Source organism: Pezoporus occidentalis, unplaced genomic scaffold, assembly GCF_034315485.1.
Source record: "Pezoporus occidentalis ecotype Australia unplaced genomic scaffold, CSIRO_AGI_Poc_V1 ctg2, whole genome shotgun sequence".
Taxonomy (NCBI): domain Eukaryota; kingdom Metazoa; phylum Chordata; class Aves; order Psittaciformes; family Psittacidae; genus Pezoporus; species Pezoporus occidentalis.
Window position 1 is genome coordinate 2,847,080 of NW_026913855.1, and position 17,853 is coordinate 2,864,932.

The 17,853-nt window shown below is 38.8% G+C and overlaps 1 protein-coding gene across 4 annotated transcripts in view; it reads right to left on the minus strand.

The window, feature by feature from the left end:
* LOC134163125 (cadherin-12) overlaps positions 1-17,853 on the minus strand; it is a 550,087-nt gene that overhangs the window by 144,559 nt on the left and 387,675 nt on the right. For all 4 annotated transcript variants that reach the window (XM_062617684.1, XM_062617681.1, XM_062617682.1 and 1 more), the window contains exon 3: positions 14,021-14,433. In XM_062617684.1, the coding sequence (XP_062473668.1) occupies positions 14,021-14,248 (228 nt within the window). In that variant the 5' untranslated portion in view covers positions 14,249-14,433. The remainder of the gene's footprint in view (positions 1-14,020; positions 14,434-17,853) is intronic.

Genomic DNA, 17,853 nt, shown 5'->3' on the forward strand with positions numbered 1-17,853 from the left:
ATGATCAGGTGCCCTCCCAACCCCAAACTGGCCTGAGCACAGACTGAGCTGGATTCTCTCTTGCCTGATGGCCCAGAGAGAATCACACTGGCAGCATGGAAACCGGAGTGTGCAGGCTGCCGCAGAAGCTCAGTCTCTCAGCAAACAGGACAGTAAGTATAGCTGCAGCTATACATAGCGCAGGCATTCAGTACTTAGGCCAAATTTAGAGTTCAGGCATCCTCTGAGGGGCTTGTAGGGGGACTGAGCAGGCTCATCTCTTTTTAACGACCTTTCTAAGGAAGATCTGCCAGCTACATGTGCCAGAAAACAGTGCCATTCCAGTTGGCATGAAATGGTACATAGTATGAGATCTTGAAAAACATGAATATCTGCAACAGTATCACAAATCTCTTTCTAACTGGATGTTCTTCTCAACATCACATTAGAATGCTGACCTGCACTACTGTCTTAAATCTTTTGAATACAGGAATATTACTAATACAGCCACATTCACTAAACAATTAGTTTATTGCTACATGGAGTACTGCAGATGTTTGCATTTTACATATATGGAGTAATATTTATATATTCACTAGAAGAAATAATTTTTGAGAAAGCATTTTTCCCATTTAGAACTGAATTGTTCCTTGATCATATTGCTGCCCATCAAATTGCCCAAACAACTTTGAACAGTTAGACGAGTCACTTCTGGGACAAGACTAATATAAAACCTTCACACTATTTTCTCCTAGGTGAAGAATGTCTGTTACTGCCAGTGTTGCCCACAGACAAATGGTGTGCTGTGCTGTGTGCAAGTGTCCTCCAACCCAGAACTCTGTCTTTGGCAAAGGCCAAAATTGGGTAACTAGAGAAAAGCATAAGGTTAGACAATGCACAGTTCACCACATAATTTCCGAGCCCCCAGTGATCTATGGAGACATTGGTGGTGACTCTGGAGTTATTAGTCTTCAACAGATTGACTTTTTCATTAATTTCTTCACTCTCTTTTCACACACATGAAAAATTCTATATATCCACAGCAACCTGTGGCATGGAGCTACCTATTTCACATTTATACATTTGTGAGGAATCACCTCCTCTTTTTTTGCTCTGAATTTGCTAACTGTTGGCTTCATTTGATACCCTCATCTTGAATTGGTGAAGGAGAGACTCCTCCTCCTTTAGCCTCCCCACTCTGTTCTAATTATTACAGAGACTACCATATCTCCTCCTTTATGTTCCTTTTACAGCCTAAGGAAACCAATCTTACTCGTTCCTCACCGAGGAGACAGTCTAAAGGTATTGACTGCCTTTATATCCTCTTTTATCTTCCCAGTTCTTTGGGACACGCCTTCTTTGTGACCGCAGATAAATAATTTGTACAGTGTGGAACATACAGACTCACCATAAATTTAGCTACAAATCCTTATTAATGACATTTATTTTCTTCTGCCACTGCTAAGAACTTTCAACATGCCATTTGCTTTTTTTGGCACTCACCACACACTAAGCAAATGTGCATACTGCTATTATAAAAAATATAATTTGAGAGAAGCTCCTCAGAGCACAATTTATTAATGAAGTTGGAATTATTCCCCTCCTCCCTCAGTATATACCACTTTATATAAAACTTAATCTCTTATTTTAATCCTATTTCATAATGTCCTTTCCCCATTTTTCCCATTCAGCCTTTGTCTTTACTAACTCAGCTAGTTTAATATGAATAGCAAACACCACCACCTGGATATTCACACACTTTCCCAGTTTATTTATGATCCTGCTACATAACACAGGTCCCAGCCTAAATCCTTACTGATACTGATAAGGCATAGGAATGTTTTTTTCAGTAGTCAGTTAAGTATTTTCATGACATTAGGAGTGAATAATCCATTTATTTTTTCAGCAAGCAGTAGCAAAGTCATAATGCCACATAAGTTCAACAGTATCAATAACAACTTTAGCTTACATGTTCAAGGCCTCACAGTTAAAATAAATACAATATACACAAAGAAACAACCTCTGTAACTAAGCTGGTTCTAGAAGATGGAGTTTTTTCTAAAGCTTGGCTTTATTCTCTACACACATTATTTTTTCTCTTGTAAATACAAGAACAACTGCTGCACACAGGTGTTTAAAGACCCCCTGTACTTCTGAAGTATTTTTACTTTTTAAGATAATACTGCCATTGCTCAATCCATAACATTTTTGGCTACCATCAGTGAAGAACAGGTATTTGAGCCTAGAGGAAGAAAAATGTCATCGCTTAACTAGCTGATGGAAAATTATAGTGCAGCAAGAGAACAGCTTGAATATGGTGATATCTTGTATAGGGCATCTCTTGCAATTCTGTGGCAGAAGTCCCAGCAGTTCTAAAAGGACCAGTATCTCGACTGCTTCCATTATTCTCTATCTGCACACCCATATCGCTACAATTTCTGAATTTGTATAAAACAGATCTCTCTTGCCATCTTGCTTCTTGAGTATTTCTCTAAATCTTATCCCACCTATTCTACTTTAACCTGGCTTTCTCCTATCTTCTTATGCATTTTTTAGTGCAACAAGAATCAAAAGGATTGTTTTTTTTTCTTGCATGTATTTATGAAACAAAACTTTATTCAGAAGAAAATTAAATTTAAGCTAGTAGCTAATAATTAAAAGTATATTAGGTTTACTTTCAGCCTGTGTCAGTGCTGATGAACATTTTCTTCACTCATAATTATGTCTTTCAGCTTTTCTCTTCCCTTTTTCACCTTGCATGAAATATCAGCTCCCCAGGCTGGGCAGGGAGAGAAATGCCATCCAGCAGTATTGACTTAAGAGCTTTTCTCCTCATTCATCCTCTCTCGTCTGCGCATCGCTATGACATATATATCACTGCTGTGCAGTGGTCATATAACATATACCTGGAACCACACAGTGAACTATACAAAGGAATGCATCAGAGATTAAAAATAATCCTGGAGAGAAAAGGACAATTTTCAACCAGCTTTTTTCTATACTTGAGATCATCTTTTACCCTTAGAGATGTATAATCTCTGGTTTGTAAATGGCTCTACATTATTGGATTATTTTGGATTTTATAATCTATATTTAGATAGAGTAAATGTTGAGGAACAAGTGGCAACCAAGAGAAAGAACTGCACAATAATGTTGGTGTAACAAAAATATATACTAGTACTGGTACATTTGAATAATATTTATTTTTATGTAATATTATTTCCTAGGTTTCAGTCTTGTCACATTCAACTTTTTTTTTTGTTAAGACTTTTTTTTGACTTTCATGCATGTTGTTTTTTTTGCAGGTTTTTCTTTCAGGTAGAAAAAATGTAATCTAATCTGTTTTACATATAAATTATTATGTAGCCAATACAAGGATCATTTATGAAAGCAGTTCCTTTCATTAGACTTCAGCCAACATATGCAGAAAATGTAAGCTTTTGGGTACACAAGGTTTATTTCAAATCAGAAAAGAAGCTGTGGAGTTCAAAATTAACAGCTCAGTTCATTGCTCAGAATTTAATTGTGTATGGAACAGACCCTCTGTAAGGAGTAAGGTAATTGTAGCTTTTGCAACACAGTGGATGTCAGCTACAGAGAGAGAGAAAGAAGGATCAGGGGATGGTTATCTCTAGAGGGGAGGAGAGACAGTTGTTTACACCCTGTGGTACATAGAGTTGAGTGAGGGAAATAGCATGTGCCACAAAACCAGCACCTGCTTTTAGTCCATTGCTTTCCCTATCAGGTAAGAGTTACAAATTGTGGTTTGATACATATACTTAAGAAGCAAGCAGTTTTCACATCTTAGACCACTGGTTGTGTTTTATTAAAACAATGAATTTAAACGATGTAAGTATCCACTTTTTAACATCTGATGTTAAAATTTTAAGTAGAATTATGAAACGAATTTCATGATTTTAAATGTCCAAAACTTGTTGTTCTCATTTTTCTGCAAAGTGTATATATACCAAATCAGCATCCCCCCAAAATGACCAAAACCAACAAAAAAGTCCACATTGTGAAAAAATAGCTTATCTCATCGATATGAAATCCTGAGCTTTAAACTAGTTTGCTATCATTTAGCAATTCTTTCATTAATATTTTGTATAACTTGACTTTTCCTAGTGGGAATTTGCACTTTTTCTAACATGTTTGAGTGAGATTTTATGCTATCCCCTTATTTTTTAACACCTTATGTGCTGCAGTAATCATAACTTTAATTCAGCTTCTAAACCTCCTTGTTACTTTGGTTTACACATTGTAACCCAAACAGAGGAAAGGCTAAAGGTATTTAATACTTTTCCGTATTCTGCTGCTTTGTCATTTCCATGTAATTTCTTACTTGACACTCTGATGCCTTTCCAGACTGGAGATCTTGCAATCCCAACTACTATCAGTATTTTGCTTCTAATTTTCCTGCTATGAGCAACCTATATAAATCAATAAACAACTGAAGCCACTAGATCAGTAAGAAACATTGTAAGTTGCTCATCTCTACCACTCATGGCAATAAAAATAGGTCTTTATATACCTTGTAAAATGATAAGCTTGCAAAAGTAAACATTAAATGGCGGTTTGACTTGCTCATGGGGGTTTTGTGTTTCCACGGTTCTACTTCCTTCTCAAACTTTCATGTGCAGCTGTCAAAACTGCTTTGTGTCTCACGTACTTTATGCAGTATACAGGATGCAAAGCTTTTAAAGTCATCACTTTTTTCACCAGCCAGACATGAGAGAGACAAAGGTCTCAACACAGCAAGATAAGAGGCCCAGAGTTCTGCCCCCAGTTCTGATTCCTCTTACACCTTTTTTCTTTTACCATTTCAGTTCTCCTTGGCAATTTTCTTATCTGTAATAAATTGTGACAATGTTTTTACTTGAAAATGTGAATGATATAAACTCAGTCAGTTTAGTAAGCCAGGCTAAAATGATCATGCCTGATCATACTTTAAATTATTGTCTAAGGACCACTAAGGCAAGAATTTCACTGTGATGTCTGCTGACAGAGGTGGTTATACGAATTCCTGTGGGTTAAAGACAGATACACACAACAAGCTCATTTTTATAAATACTGTTTGGAAGATCTTTCATATTAAAATCATCCAGAAATGAGTAACCGTGATGTTCTGCATCACTGGAGTCAATTAACACATCACTAGCAGTGGGTCCTGAAACAACTCTTATCTCCTTGAAGATGGCACTGTGCAAATGTTTAATAGAAATTATATACAGGTCTCTCTTTAATATTGTTACTTCAGTTGTGGGCGTAGAATCTGATAAAACAGAAAAAGCATTATGACAGCTTTAAATAATATATTATTGTGACCCTCTTAGCAAAAATCTAGTAGAAATGCTATTTAAAAAAGTAATCAATCAGGGTGCAATTATGAACAGATACCTCAGTATTCTTTTCCCTCAAAAGGCAGTAGCTTTCAAATTCACTGCATGTATTTCTCTTCCTTTAATTTTATTCTTTCTTTCAACTTAACTCAGTGCTTGTGAATAACACAAAAATGACAGCCACAACACTAAAATTGTTTGTCTGAGAACAGGTTCTGTACAAGCAGTGCAAAATTTCCTGCACAGACTGCCCTGTCATCCAGACACTCACCCAAGAGGGAAAATGTAAAATCAGAGTATGCATTCAGAAGGAGGTGTTGATTTAAGACTGATGGAAGGTCATCAATATTAATATCATTATATTAAAAGATATCCATTATAAAATGAATAAATGAATTCTATGCTCATATTTCAGATGCAAAGGATAAATTATGAGTTTTCAAAAAAGCACTCTGTTCTGGTTACAGATATAGAGCCCTACTTCCCCCAAATCAGCACTGTTTCTGCCTTGATATATGAGGAAACCTTTGAAGGTGATGAGGCTTTCTCAGACTGAGTCAGATGAAAAATACCATGTTATTATATGCCCCCTGTTATGCCATAGGGCAGTCATGACTATTACATTTTTCAGCTGGTAAGGATCATAGCAAAAAAAGCAACTGTAGTAGCTTGTATGTGAGCATATATAATGTAACAGAAGTTTAAAGAACAAAATCTTGCAAAACATGTAGGTTATTAAGTACCAAGATAATACCCAACAAACTGAGAATATTTAATTCTTTGCACACTGGAAAGCAGGAGAGAAATGGCTATTACCTGGAAGAGGACTTTTAAATCTTTTCCTATGCATCCAGTCTTTGTCAGTACAGGTTGCCACATGCCTGTCTCTGAAAGCTTGAGGAAAATCAGCAAAAATCCCTACTAAGAGCAACTGTGCAGGCGTACAACACAAGATGCAATAAATTTACACACTAGGAACACAAATACACACATATAAAAATGGAAGCACGACACGTATAACAAAAAGTTTTGTTAGTATTATCTTGACAATAAAGAACCGATACTGTTCTCACCTATTTTGTTCTCTTGAACTTTCATTTTATTATGCTGCCTCTGTATGTCACTATTGAAACTCTACAATAAAGAAAGGTTATGGAAACGTCTATAATGTTCTGGTGGGGTTGCACCCCCTTCAGCCATCCTTTCATAAATGCTATTAAAACTGTGACCTTACTAGTGGTTATAACCTGGGTTGAGACATGGCCATGCTTGAGATTCTGATATTTTGATGACTTCTGTCATCCTTCAGTGAGGACCAAGCTTTGGCACAAAAAAAAGAATAATGAACTTTTTCATCCTAATTCACATATGTGCTGTTTTGTCTGTCCTGGAGCGTCTCAGTACCAGGAAAACACATGAAGGACAGTAAAGTACATGAGCATGCCTTATTTCACAGCAAGCCTTCCAGCATCTCTTCAGTTTTCATGGGTTACATAGCAACACCATATCCCAATTTTTCTTTTTAGCCTGGGTCTTCTTACATGGATGTCTGCTAAAGGGGATTATCTTTTGTTTGGTAATCTGAGGAATTTTTATGCCTCTTCCATTTTATGCAAGGTGAGGGTTTCCAAACTTTGATATAATACTGAAGTTAAATGACTTTAATATGTCTACATGAAGCACTATTTCAAGATCTCTCACTGTTAGCTAGACTAATCCCTATCAGTTTCTAAACTATATTTTGATTTGCAACTTGACACTTCTTGAGATACTCTTCTAAAAGCAGACATAAAATGAATTAAGTGTATTGGCTGGTAACAGCTGACATTATTGCTGTAAATCTGTGTTCTCCTACAGGTGGCTTCCAAAATTAACTAGTCACCCCTGTTTAGTGAAATTGTCAGCTGATTTAATAGACACATTAAACTCTTATTAACAAATTACTGTGACATTAATAGGGCAGAAGTTATATAGGAGGAAGATTAAAATCCTGTGATTTCAAGTCAAATGAAATATCCTGCACTTTATAATATAATTTCTATTACTTTGCAATATAGCACAACAGTATAATAAAAATAATTACTTTGATAATATATGATTTTGGAATAAAGCTAATTTATGGCAAATACAAAACAAATTTATCAATAACTTAATTACACTTCATACCTTATAAAATTTCTGTAATATTTAAAAATTAAATAAGATCTAAAGATACTCATTTGCCACTGCTGACTGCATTTCAGTTGGCAATGTTTTGAATTTATATTAAGTATGCCTTTCACTACCTGGATTTAAAAGACCACACTTTCACTAAAGAACTTCTCTCCCATTCAGCGCTTTACCTTCTATGAGAGCTTTGTCGAAAATGAAGGGAAAACACTGACCTCTCCATCTTGGGGGATTTTTTGTGGGGTTTCTGGTTGGTTTTTTGTTGTTGCTGGTTTGGGGTTTTTTGTTTGTTTGTTTGGGGATTTTGTTTGTTTGGCTGGTTTGGTTTGCTTTATTTTGTTGTTTCGTTGGGTTTGATTTTGGATTTTTTGGGGTGGTAGGTGGGTGGGTTTTTTTGAAGCGATTATGCAAAGAAGACATAGAAAAACTAGGAGGTTCTTTTTTCAAATATATTGAAGCAAATAGTTAATATAGATGAAATAAGTTCTGATAAACATTTAAAGGATTCTTCACAGGTAATAAACATTGTTGGAAACAGAAAGATCATCTGGAATGAACTGCGTTATTTTGTAAGCAGATTTTTTTACTTTATATCACCAATGTGTTGCAGAATGACTCTAAGAGCAGGACCATAGAGTTCTGGAGGACTGTGCAAGCAAGGCAGGGGGTGGCCCCCACAGGTGGCGGGAGACCGGACCTGGGAGGAGAATGTGGAGGAAGCTGTGTGGGGCTAACCAATACTGTTGTGCCAAGGAGGAGTGGCTGAATACCACTCCTATATATGTGTGAACTGCGTCACAAATAAATTAGAAGTTGCTTATCACCCATATTGGGTTGGCCTGTCTGCTTCTCCTCGCCGCTTACAAATGGCGCCCGAACAGGGACGCGGACTACAGGGCCCTGGTCGCTGGGGACCCGGATTACAGGGCCCCGGTCGACGGGGACCAGGAACGGCGAGTGAGCGGCGCCGGCAGCAGCGGCCAGGCAGCGCGGGCAGTGCTGCTGCAGTGGTGTGATGGACCCAGGTGCTTGGACTAACCGAGAGGAATCCGCCGCTGGGGCAAACCAGACACTGCTGCGTCGGGAGGCCGATCCGGAGACCGAGGTTACAGGACGACCCAGAAGAAGACGATCCAGAAAAGGCTGGCCATGAAAATGGACCGAGAGGTAGCCCTGGACTGATTACAGTGCTTCTTATAAAAGCGGGGAACTGAGCCCTGAACTTTTACAGTGCTTTTTATAAAAGCATGGAATTGAGCCTGAGACTCTAAAGCAGCTAGCAGGTCTAGTGGCTGTAGGGAAGGCTAAGGGATTTTTTTTGCAGATCCTAATGCAGTTTTTGAGGAGAGTGAGTGGCGAAAGTTTGGTGATGAACTATTTGACTCAGTGCTTAATGATTATAAAAAGGCAAAGAAACTCGGTAAACCACGGAGGGAAGTAATGAACTGTATAAAAAGATACAAGGCAGAAAAGAAAACTGCCGCGGTAGCAACGGAGAAACTAGGAACAGACGTCCCCGGTCGGTTGAAGCCGGGGGAAGATTACAACTCGTTCCCCCCAACTCGCGGGAGCACAGGGTTCCCCCCCACCCTTCCTTTTCTCCCCCTCCTTCATCAGAAGGTGCAGCGGAGGAGGTGTAACCCCCTGCTCCCCCACCACCCCAGTTCCGAAAGTAGGGACTGTGAAAAGGACAGAGAAAGTATATTAGAAGGTATACGCATGATAAAAGTCGAGGAATCCGAAAGAAAGAGGGCGGTGCCTCGGCGCCGGATCGATTGCGGCGCCACTGTGAAGCACGCAGTAGAAAATAGGGATCATGCGCGAGCGGGAGATTTAAAGGAACCGCGAGCCTCTCCAACCCACTACGCCCTAGAGTGAAAAAATTTTTAAGTCAGTCACGGAGGAGCCAAGTCTGCAGATGGCCACATACCGAACGGGAGACATCTGATAAGAAAGACACAGCTGCAAGCAACGGAGGCCCCGAGTTCGGCGCAGGATCAGCCCCCGAATCCCCTGAATCCGAGCCAGATTTATATCCTCTGCTTCCAGACCCTGACTCTTCGTCTCCCGGGTCGGTCTGCTCAGACTTACTGGCCTGGAGACGCTCAGTTGTAACAATGGATAACCAAATATGTGATCATTACTGGGGAATTTTCTGCAATGGGCATTTCTGCATATCCTGTGTTTACTACACAGCAGGGGGCTAAAGAGTGGGAAGCTCTTGATCTCAAAATAGTTAAGGAGGCCTGACAAACAGTGACCACGTATGCGTTAAAATCCTCTTATACTCAAGCTGTATATGTTATGATTTTTTCTTGCAATTGACAGGGGGAGCCCATACAGTTTCTCTGTGATACTCATGTACTAGAAGTTGGTAAATATAAGTATGTCCAGGTTTCTATCAACCCTTGGAGACCTCTGTAGATACTGCTGGCCACTTCTTCCAGCACAGGCTGGCCACCTGTGTCGGAATGAGTGTGCATTTTGGTCAGTATAAAAGCCCAAGCCTCATACGATGTGGGGGACGCCCGCTAAGGTTGAGCCTGCCACCTCGCACTGCAATGATGCTTCTCAGAGCTGGTTTGCTGTTAGTCTCCACAGGGTCCTTGTGCCACGTTCTGCACGTGGGACTGTAGTGGGAGTAATGATGGCTTTTGCAGGGACTAAAAAAAAAAAAAAAAAAAAAAAAAGGGGGGGGGGGGGGAGAGAGAGTAATGATGTTACATTTAACTTTAACCTGTCTACTTCTGAAGAACTGATAACCTGGGGGAGGGGGTATATTTGTGTCCTCCTGCCTACAGGTCCATGGTGACTGCCTGCAAAGTTTGTGAAGCCTTGCCATGAGCTGGACAGATGAATGGAAAAACCTGATGCCTCAGCTACAGGAGCTGACCGTGATTACCCCAAGCAGAATGAGATAGAGGAAGAGAAAAACAAATGACTGCAAAACATCACTTGGGGGCAAATGAAAAGTAACATCCTGAATATGTGTGCTTGTAAAGTAGCTATTATTAGAGGTTGTGATTTTGTATATGAAACCACCTGTATTTACTAGCTAGTTGCTAATAAGAAACTGCACCTTCTATTGTATAGATTTGTCACTTGTAAAAATGTTAAGAGTATGGAAATTTGTAGTAGCTGCTAGAAAATGCTAAGGCAAAAGCTAGAAAAATTTTAATACAATGGTAGTGTTATGAAGCAGGTGATGGAATAAATTAAGAGGGGGGGAGAATTCCACTGGTAAGAAATTTCTTTGGCTAGTCCCTCGCTGCCATCAGCATCTTCAACATGCTGCTGCACCCTGTAATAGTTACTCTGCTAATGTAAATTTGTGTGTGCCTTGCTGTAGTAGCGACTTGTCACTGGATAAAGCAGGTGAAACTGTGCATTGACAGCAAGGTGCAAGGACTGAGGCTGACCAAATGCCTGCTACCACAAGCAAGGGCAAGACTGGGTTGGCTTCTGTGTTTGCCACCAAGAAGAACCTTTAGCTCCGCTGCTGGCTGCAACCCAGCAGGCGTGGAGCAGTGGGGACACATGCCATGCCAGACCTTGATGTGAAGGAACAGAGAGCCATACAGCAGAAAAAAAGGGCAGGCCCAGGAAGCCTCTAGTTGGCATATGTTGGAGATATAATCTAGCCCAAATCCCCTGCTCAAGTAGGGTCACCCAAACCATATATAAAACATAAAGGGGGAAAGATGTGGAGACAGTGTTCTCAGGGGAGAATGCATAATTGGTACATAAACTCTGAATAATCCTGAAAGACACAGCAAGGCCATGAGAGGCCTGAAGAAGCTTAAGCAAGATAAGAGGCTGGAATTCACCAAGTTAATGAGAACTGTGGACTGTTGGCAAGCTTTCAAGGTTGAGTTCTCACACCTGTGTTTAACCAATTATATGTTAGTCACTAAGGGTCTTCAAAACATGTATCCAATCATAATATGCCAAATCACTGTAAGTGCTTCAGCCGGGGCCTTGGCTCAACTAAGCAGACTGGGTTGCTGAATTGCTAAGCAAATTCTACATCGAAGGCAATTTCTGATTTGTTTTAAAGTTGACTCTGTAAGACATGCAACACTGCAGAACCTTTTGTTGTTGGAACAGGGACATGGATCTGAGGAGTTTGTTGGAATGTGTTGTATGAGTCTCTGATTATGCTAATTCGATGTACGCACAGCTGAGAACCCTGGCTCAGCTTACCCAGCAATAGTAAATGAGCAGTATTCTAAGAATAATTAGATGGTTGTTTTCACAGGGCATTACAGGTTGAGTCAAACACTGTTTAAATGTATTGCACTTATGTATCATTGATTAGGTTAATCATCGTAGCTATTAGACTTGTTTATAGTTGTGTGATAAAACAGGTGAACAGAATAACCCATAAAGCCTTGCTTGCACAAAGAAAAGGGGGGAATTGTTGCAGAATGACTCTAAGAGCAGGACCATAGAGTTCTGGAGGACTGTGCAAGCAAGGCAGGGGGTGGCCCCCACAGGTGGCCGGAGACCGGACCTGGGAGGAGAATGTGGAGGAAGCTGTGTGGGGCTAACCAATACTGTTATGCCAAGAAGGAGTGGCTGAATACCACTCCTATATATGTGTGAACTGCGTCACAAATAAAGTAGAAGTTGCTTATCACCCATATTGGGTTGGCCTGTCTGCTTCTCCTCGCCGCTTACACCAATGTACTAATTAAACATCCTAATTTATCTGTCAGCACCAAGATACTTCCCTCTATCATTTTATTTATTAGGTGACAGTGTTGTATGACATCTTGTCAATAAACATCACTATTGTGTGTGCTATACTGCAACTAGATCTTTCCTTATTTTATGGAAGTGTCTTTTCTGCAATTTGAAACAGGTCCAAAAAGTCTAAGAGTTAAGAACAAGCCAGGTAAATCTGTGATGTGATAAGTGTTATTCTTAATGGAAATATCCCATTAGTTCTGAAGTTGCTTATAAGTTTAAATTCAATTTATTGATAATAGTCAATTCTGTGCAAAATATTAATTTTGGCAGCTTACAACTGACTCTTAAATGATTAGTCAGACTACCTTAAAAGAATAAAGACCAGTGAATCACAGTGGTGCAGCAATAACATTTCTGTCTTCTGAGGCAAAAAGCTCAGCAATCATGTTCCCTGTGCTACAGCACTGGGTATGATTAGAGTCCCCATTTGCACCAGAATGAAGATATGTGTTAGAGAAAGTGGAATTTATATCAACCGGAGTCACAAAGATGCAGTTTTTCACTATGTGACCCACCATTCTTCAGACTTTAAAACAAACTTATTATCTTTGTAGTATACAGGTACTTCTTTGTAAATTGTTTTAACTAATATGTTTTTATTGCTTAAAAAATGCCTACACATGTTATACCCATGTACATTTTTGGCTGATTTGTAAAATCTAATGCACCACTTTCAGTCGTTTTCTGTTTTAAGTATACATTCTTTACTCAGAATAGTTTCCTGGAAGGGTAGGAGGCAAAATTAATTTTCTGTTAACTTTATTTAGATTTAGAAGAAAACAAAGAAAAAACCAACACAACCAAATTCCCAGCTTTTACATTTAGAAAAGTTAAAATGGTATTAAAAACTGAAGCATGATGCCTCATTTTTATGCTAGGAGAATTTGAACTTCACTGTTCAGGGAAGTAGCATTTGAGGACCTAGGAAATGAATTCCCAATCTCTTATTTCACTGAGCAAGGACCTTTATTTAAGTCAAAAAATTTACATAGCATCCAATTATATCCTGTGTTGTTTTTTTTCAGGTCTTGTTTTCAGCTTTCCTTTCTGTACACTATTATCTAAATTCACCTCTCCACACACCTCTCTAAAAGTTGGGTATCAAACCACTTACGCCCTATTACAGAAACAATGGTAATATAATGAAAGAAAAATTGTATAAATTCTCTGCATGTGTGAGAGTGCATAACTGTACACAAAGTATAAAAGCTATAAAGCAAGAGTGTGAATTATGAAGCAATAAAACATATTAGAAATACCTGAAAATTATCCGAACAATCAGAAATAAAAGTAAATTATACCGGGGCATATGATAATAGAGCAAAAAGCAGGTATCTTGATTACCTGGAAACTGTCATGGAGTAACCACACCAGTCACAGAAATGACTGTGCATTCTGGGCTAAGAATTCTGGCTTAAAGCTTATCTCTGCTTACTCTGACATTCATCGCTAAAAATCAAGTATGCTGTTAAAGAAGATTCAATTAAAGCTAGTTGTAAATCACAAACTTATATCAGAACTACCAATGTTTGTTTTTTTTCCAAAACCAAAGATAAGGAAATATGACAAACATACTGTAGAAAGTAAACGTTAGAAACTTGTGCACTAAATAATAACACCCATAGTGCCTAAATGAGAGCCTGAATGGTGAAGGGGATGAACTGACGGAAACTACTGTCAGTTGGAGAAGATTTGCCTCACTCAAAACAGGTACACATTTGTAGCACATTTTACTATTTCTCTGCTTCATTTCAACTTTCAAAGAAAAAGTAAAAAATTACCTTTCCAACATACTGAGGTTCAGAGCCCATGTACTCCTCCAGCACAAAAAATTGATTCCACACCCAGCCTCGTTTGACTCGCTGGGCAAATGACCTCCGCCAAGGCACTGGGACATTTTCTCTTGCCTCTGGTTCTAATGTCTGTTGTGGTTGTGGATGCAGTGGTGTTAGGAGACCTCCATCAAACAGGACACAGAGAAGCAGGGATAAGCAGTTCCTTGTAAGCATTGGCAATGGCTTCCCTACAGCAAGTAATAAAAACTCCAGTATTTAATGCAGAGCAGAGGAATCCAGGTTTGAGGTGTCTGTGGCCTCCACCACTTAGCTTCTGATTTTATTGCGGAAATGCTAATACAGGCATTAATCCTTCTGACGACAAGGGTTTTGTCACATTAAATTCCATCTAAAGGGACCTATAAAAGAGATTTACATGCAACATCAAATTACATAAAATTACATTGAAGCGTTCATCAAAATTCTCACACCAAGTTAGTTTATAGAACCAAAGATTAGGAATTACATTTTTAAAAGAGATTGCTATTTTGTTTATAGCACTGAGCTGCTCTAGAATATTGTATAGTTTTTACAAGAATAGGTCATTCTTGTTCTGCTTAGCATTACCTTTGTGTCTGAGGACAGGCCATTTGCCTTTGCTTCATGACCCAGTTATAAGACAAAACTGTTACTCATCAGTGATGTCAAAAATATTTACTCTGGGTTTACACAGAAAATATGGAGAAGAAGAATCTTCCATACTACTGTCCAGAGCAGAAATGCTTTGCTTGTTGTCTTTGCCAGAAAACCACCCTGGGGGCTACTATACTGTTTGCTGGTTGCAAGGTAAAAGAAATACTGGTAACAGGATTTAAGATGAATGCATTTACATTTTGAAATCAAAAGTACAATTTATATCACTATGGAATTCACCACTTTGTTAAGGCCATATTTTGTCATTATACTGAAGTAGGAATTTCTACCAAATTAATAAAGAGTTCTGCTTAAAAATCAATGCCATGATATGGACCTCAGAAAAAAAGAAAAAGTACCTAACCATATATATTTTTCATTTTCAAACTCTTAAAAAGGTTATATTTTCCTTATTAATATTATTAATATCCATAACAATAAATAACATAAAAGTTCTTATTTGTCAGGTACATGCTGAAGTATCTAAATAGAAAGGATTTATAATTGGGAGCCTGGAAAACCTAGTAAGTTTTGAAGAAGAAAATAAAAACACTCTGGAAAAATAACTGCACTTCCTCTTCTAAATTTAGAAAGGCTATGGTTTAGGTCTTAATAAAAAAGAAAGTAAAAAATGTGATAAAAAGATACCTGTTTCAAGTGAGTGCTTTAACTGCCATCAGAAAGGATTAAAAATGAGGGAAGAATTATTTGCCCATGATCCTTCAAAAAAAATATTTCTAAATTCAGATCAGGACCTTTTTTTTATTTTTTTTTTTTTATCTTAGGTACGATGGCTACAAACTTCCCACTCACATTATCATTTGTATTCTATGGGTTTTATTCTGGAAAAAGAAACTTTCAGACAGGACCCTACCACGCTACAGAACTGCACTCAGTATTAATATATTTGGTATGTATTTCTATTAGAGGCTTTTTTTTATTTAACAGTTCACATGACTTTTTATGCTTCTCTCTTCAATGTATTCAATGGTATATCACATCAGGTTCACCCATTATTCAGTTCCAAGAATTCCAAATTCCTGTGTCTCTCGATCCACCACTGCAGTGTTCATGCCTACTTTTTTTATGGCAAAATCGCAGCAACCATGAACCACAGGAAAAAAAAAAAAAAAAAGCAAACAAAGAATTCAGAGTATCCTTTTGAAATACCCAGTAATAGATACGAGCTGGAAATAAAAACCACATTAAAAAGCGGGATAGCCTGCACTGCTTCACAACCCCCAAAATCACGTTATATTCAATTTAACTACTATAGCATTGCTCTTTGCTGAGGAGGCTCTGTACATTACAGTTCTCCCAGCAGAGCTCTGCCTCTGGCCATGTCTGTCAGTCAGGGAGCTTTTAAAATGTTATACAGCACCAAAAGTAATGCAAAGAGAGTGAAGGACTTCAGTGAAAGGAGAACAAGTCCCCTTTGGCTGGAAGGTTAGTAATAAAGTGCAAAATGCAGAGCACTTTAACCCCTTATCTGTCAGCCTCCTGGACTACCTTCCAGAATGCATGCTGCATAGTCAGGAAAGAGCAGTGCTAGTGCTTGCTTCATTCCCTATAGCTTCAAAAAGCTGATGAATGGGAGGGTCAGAGAATAATGGGAGGCTAATATGTGTTGCAGTACAGGATTGCAGTACAGATGCTCTCATCAGCCACAAAAAGGTTCACTGTGAAGAATATTCTAATTTAAAGCTCAGCAGTTAGAAGGCTGGTAACTGAGAACCCAGCACTTTGGGACGCAAGAGAACCACTCCAGCTTGCTGCTGTGTAACACCAATGCAGCAGGAAACTGAGGCAAAGGGTCTCCCCTGCTGTGTCTCCTTCTGCAGCATTTTATTGCTGGCTTTGGAGGAAGCCTGGTGTCTGACAGAATATGCTTAATAGCACAGCTGGAACTTGTACAGCAATCCAAAGGATAAGACTGATACTTCTTCTAGTCTGTTTACTGTTTTGCTTTTTTTTTTCTTAAGCTAAGTGTTAGTCTTCCATCCAAGATGCCTAAACCTGTTCTGGTGCTTTTATATGGTCATATGCTCATTAGGCACTTAAATCTAGCACCCTTATATACCTCTGCCCAGAAAACTGATATGAAGGCTAGGAGATTAGGATTTAGAAATCCAATCAGAACAACTATCCATAAGGGAGGTACTGTCTTGTCTTTTTTTTAAGGAATTATTTCCTCTGATGCTTATGAAGGGATATAAAGTTTCTATATATATTAGTCCACATATGTTCCAGTAGGTGTCTAAAAAGTGGAATTTATTATTTCAACTTCAAATAATCTTGAGACACTGGCACAGGTTGCCCAGGGAAGTTGTGGCTGCCCCATCCACGGCAGTGTTCAAAGCCAGGCTGGATGGGACCTTGAGCAATCTGTTCTATTAGAAGGTGTCCCTGCGCATGGCAGGGGGGCTGAACTAAGTGATCCTTAAGGTCCCTTCCAACCTCAACCATTGTACAATTCTATATCTAATAAGAGACTTGTGCACCCTCAATGCATCTCTTTCTCATACAATATGAAAGTACAGAAGGCCAGATTTTTCTTAGATCTTGCTTTTTTTCAAGATTAACTGCTGCTAATCACCTCTTCAGATTATCTTCTATAGATTTAAATACCACTATATACGACTTAATTAACCCATGAGGAGAGGTATAGAGGGAGTGCCTGTATGAATTCACCCCCAAACATTCTTTTACTGAGATTACATTTATTCATTTCCCAACTTGAAAAGGTGAAATGACTGGCAGCAAGCATGGACAATCTGTTAAATCACAATAATTAAGAAATCTTGATCCTATATACCCTGTCTGCGAAACTGCAGGCTTAGAAACTCATGAAATGCAAATGATGAATTAAATATCGCTATTATTTATTGAGAATAACTAAGTACAGTATAAATGGTCCTCCTGCAAGACTTTTGATACTGACCTGGATTATACTAATTTAACCTAAACAGCCCAAACAAAGGAATATTTTTAGTATAGCAAAACTGATGCATGCCAGTAATGATTCCATAACCCTGAATGAAAGAGACCCATCATACTGGAGACACAAATCACCAAGCCTGGCACAACATGGCACAGACAATCCCTCTGGTCAGCTGGGGTCAGCTGTCCCAGCTGTGTCTCCTCCC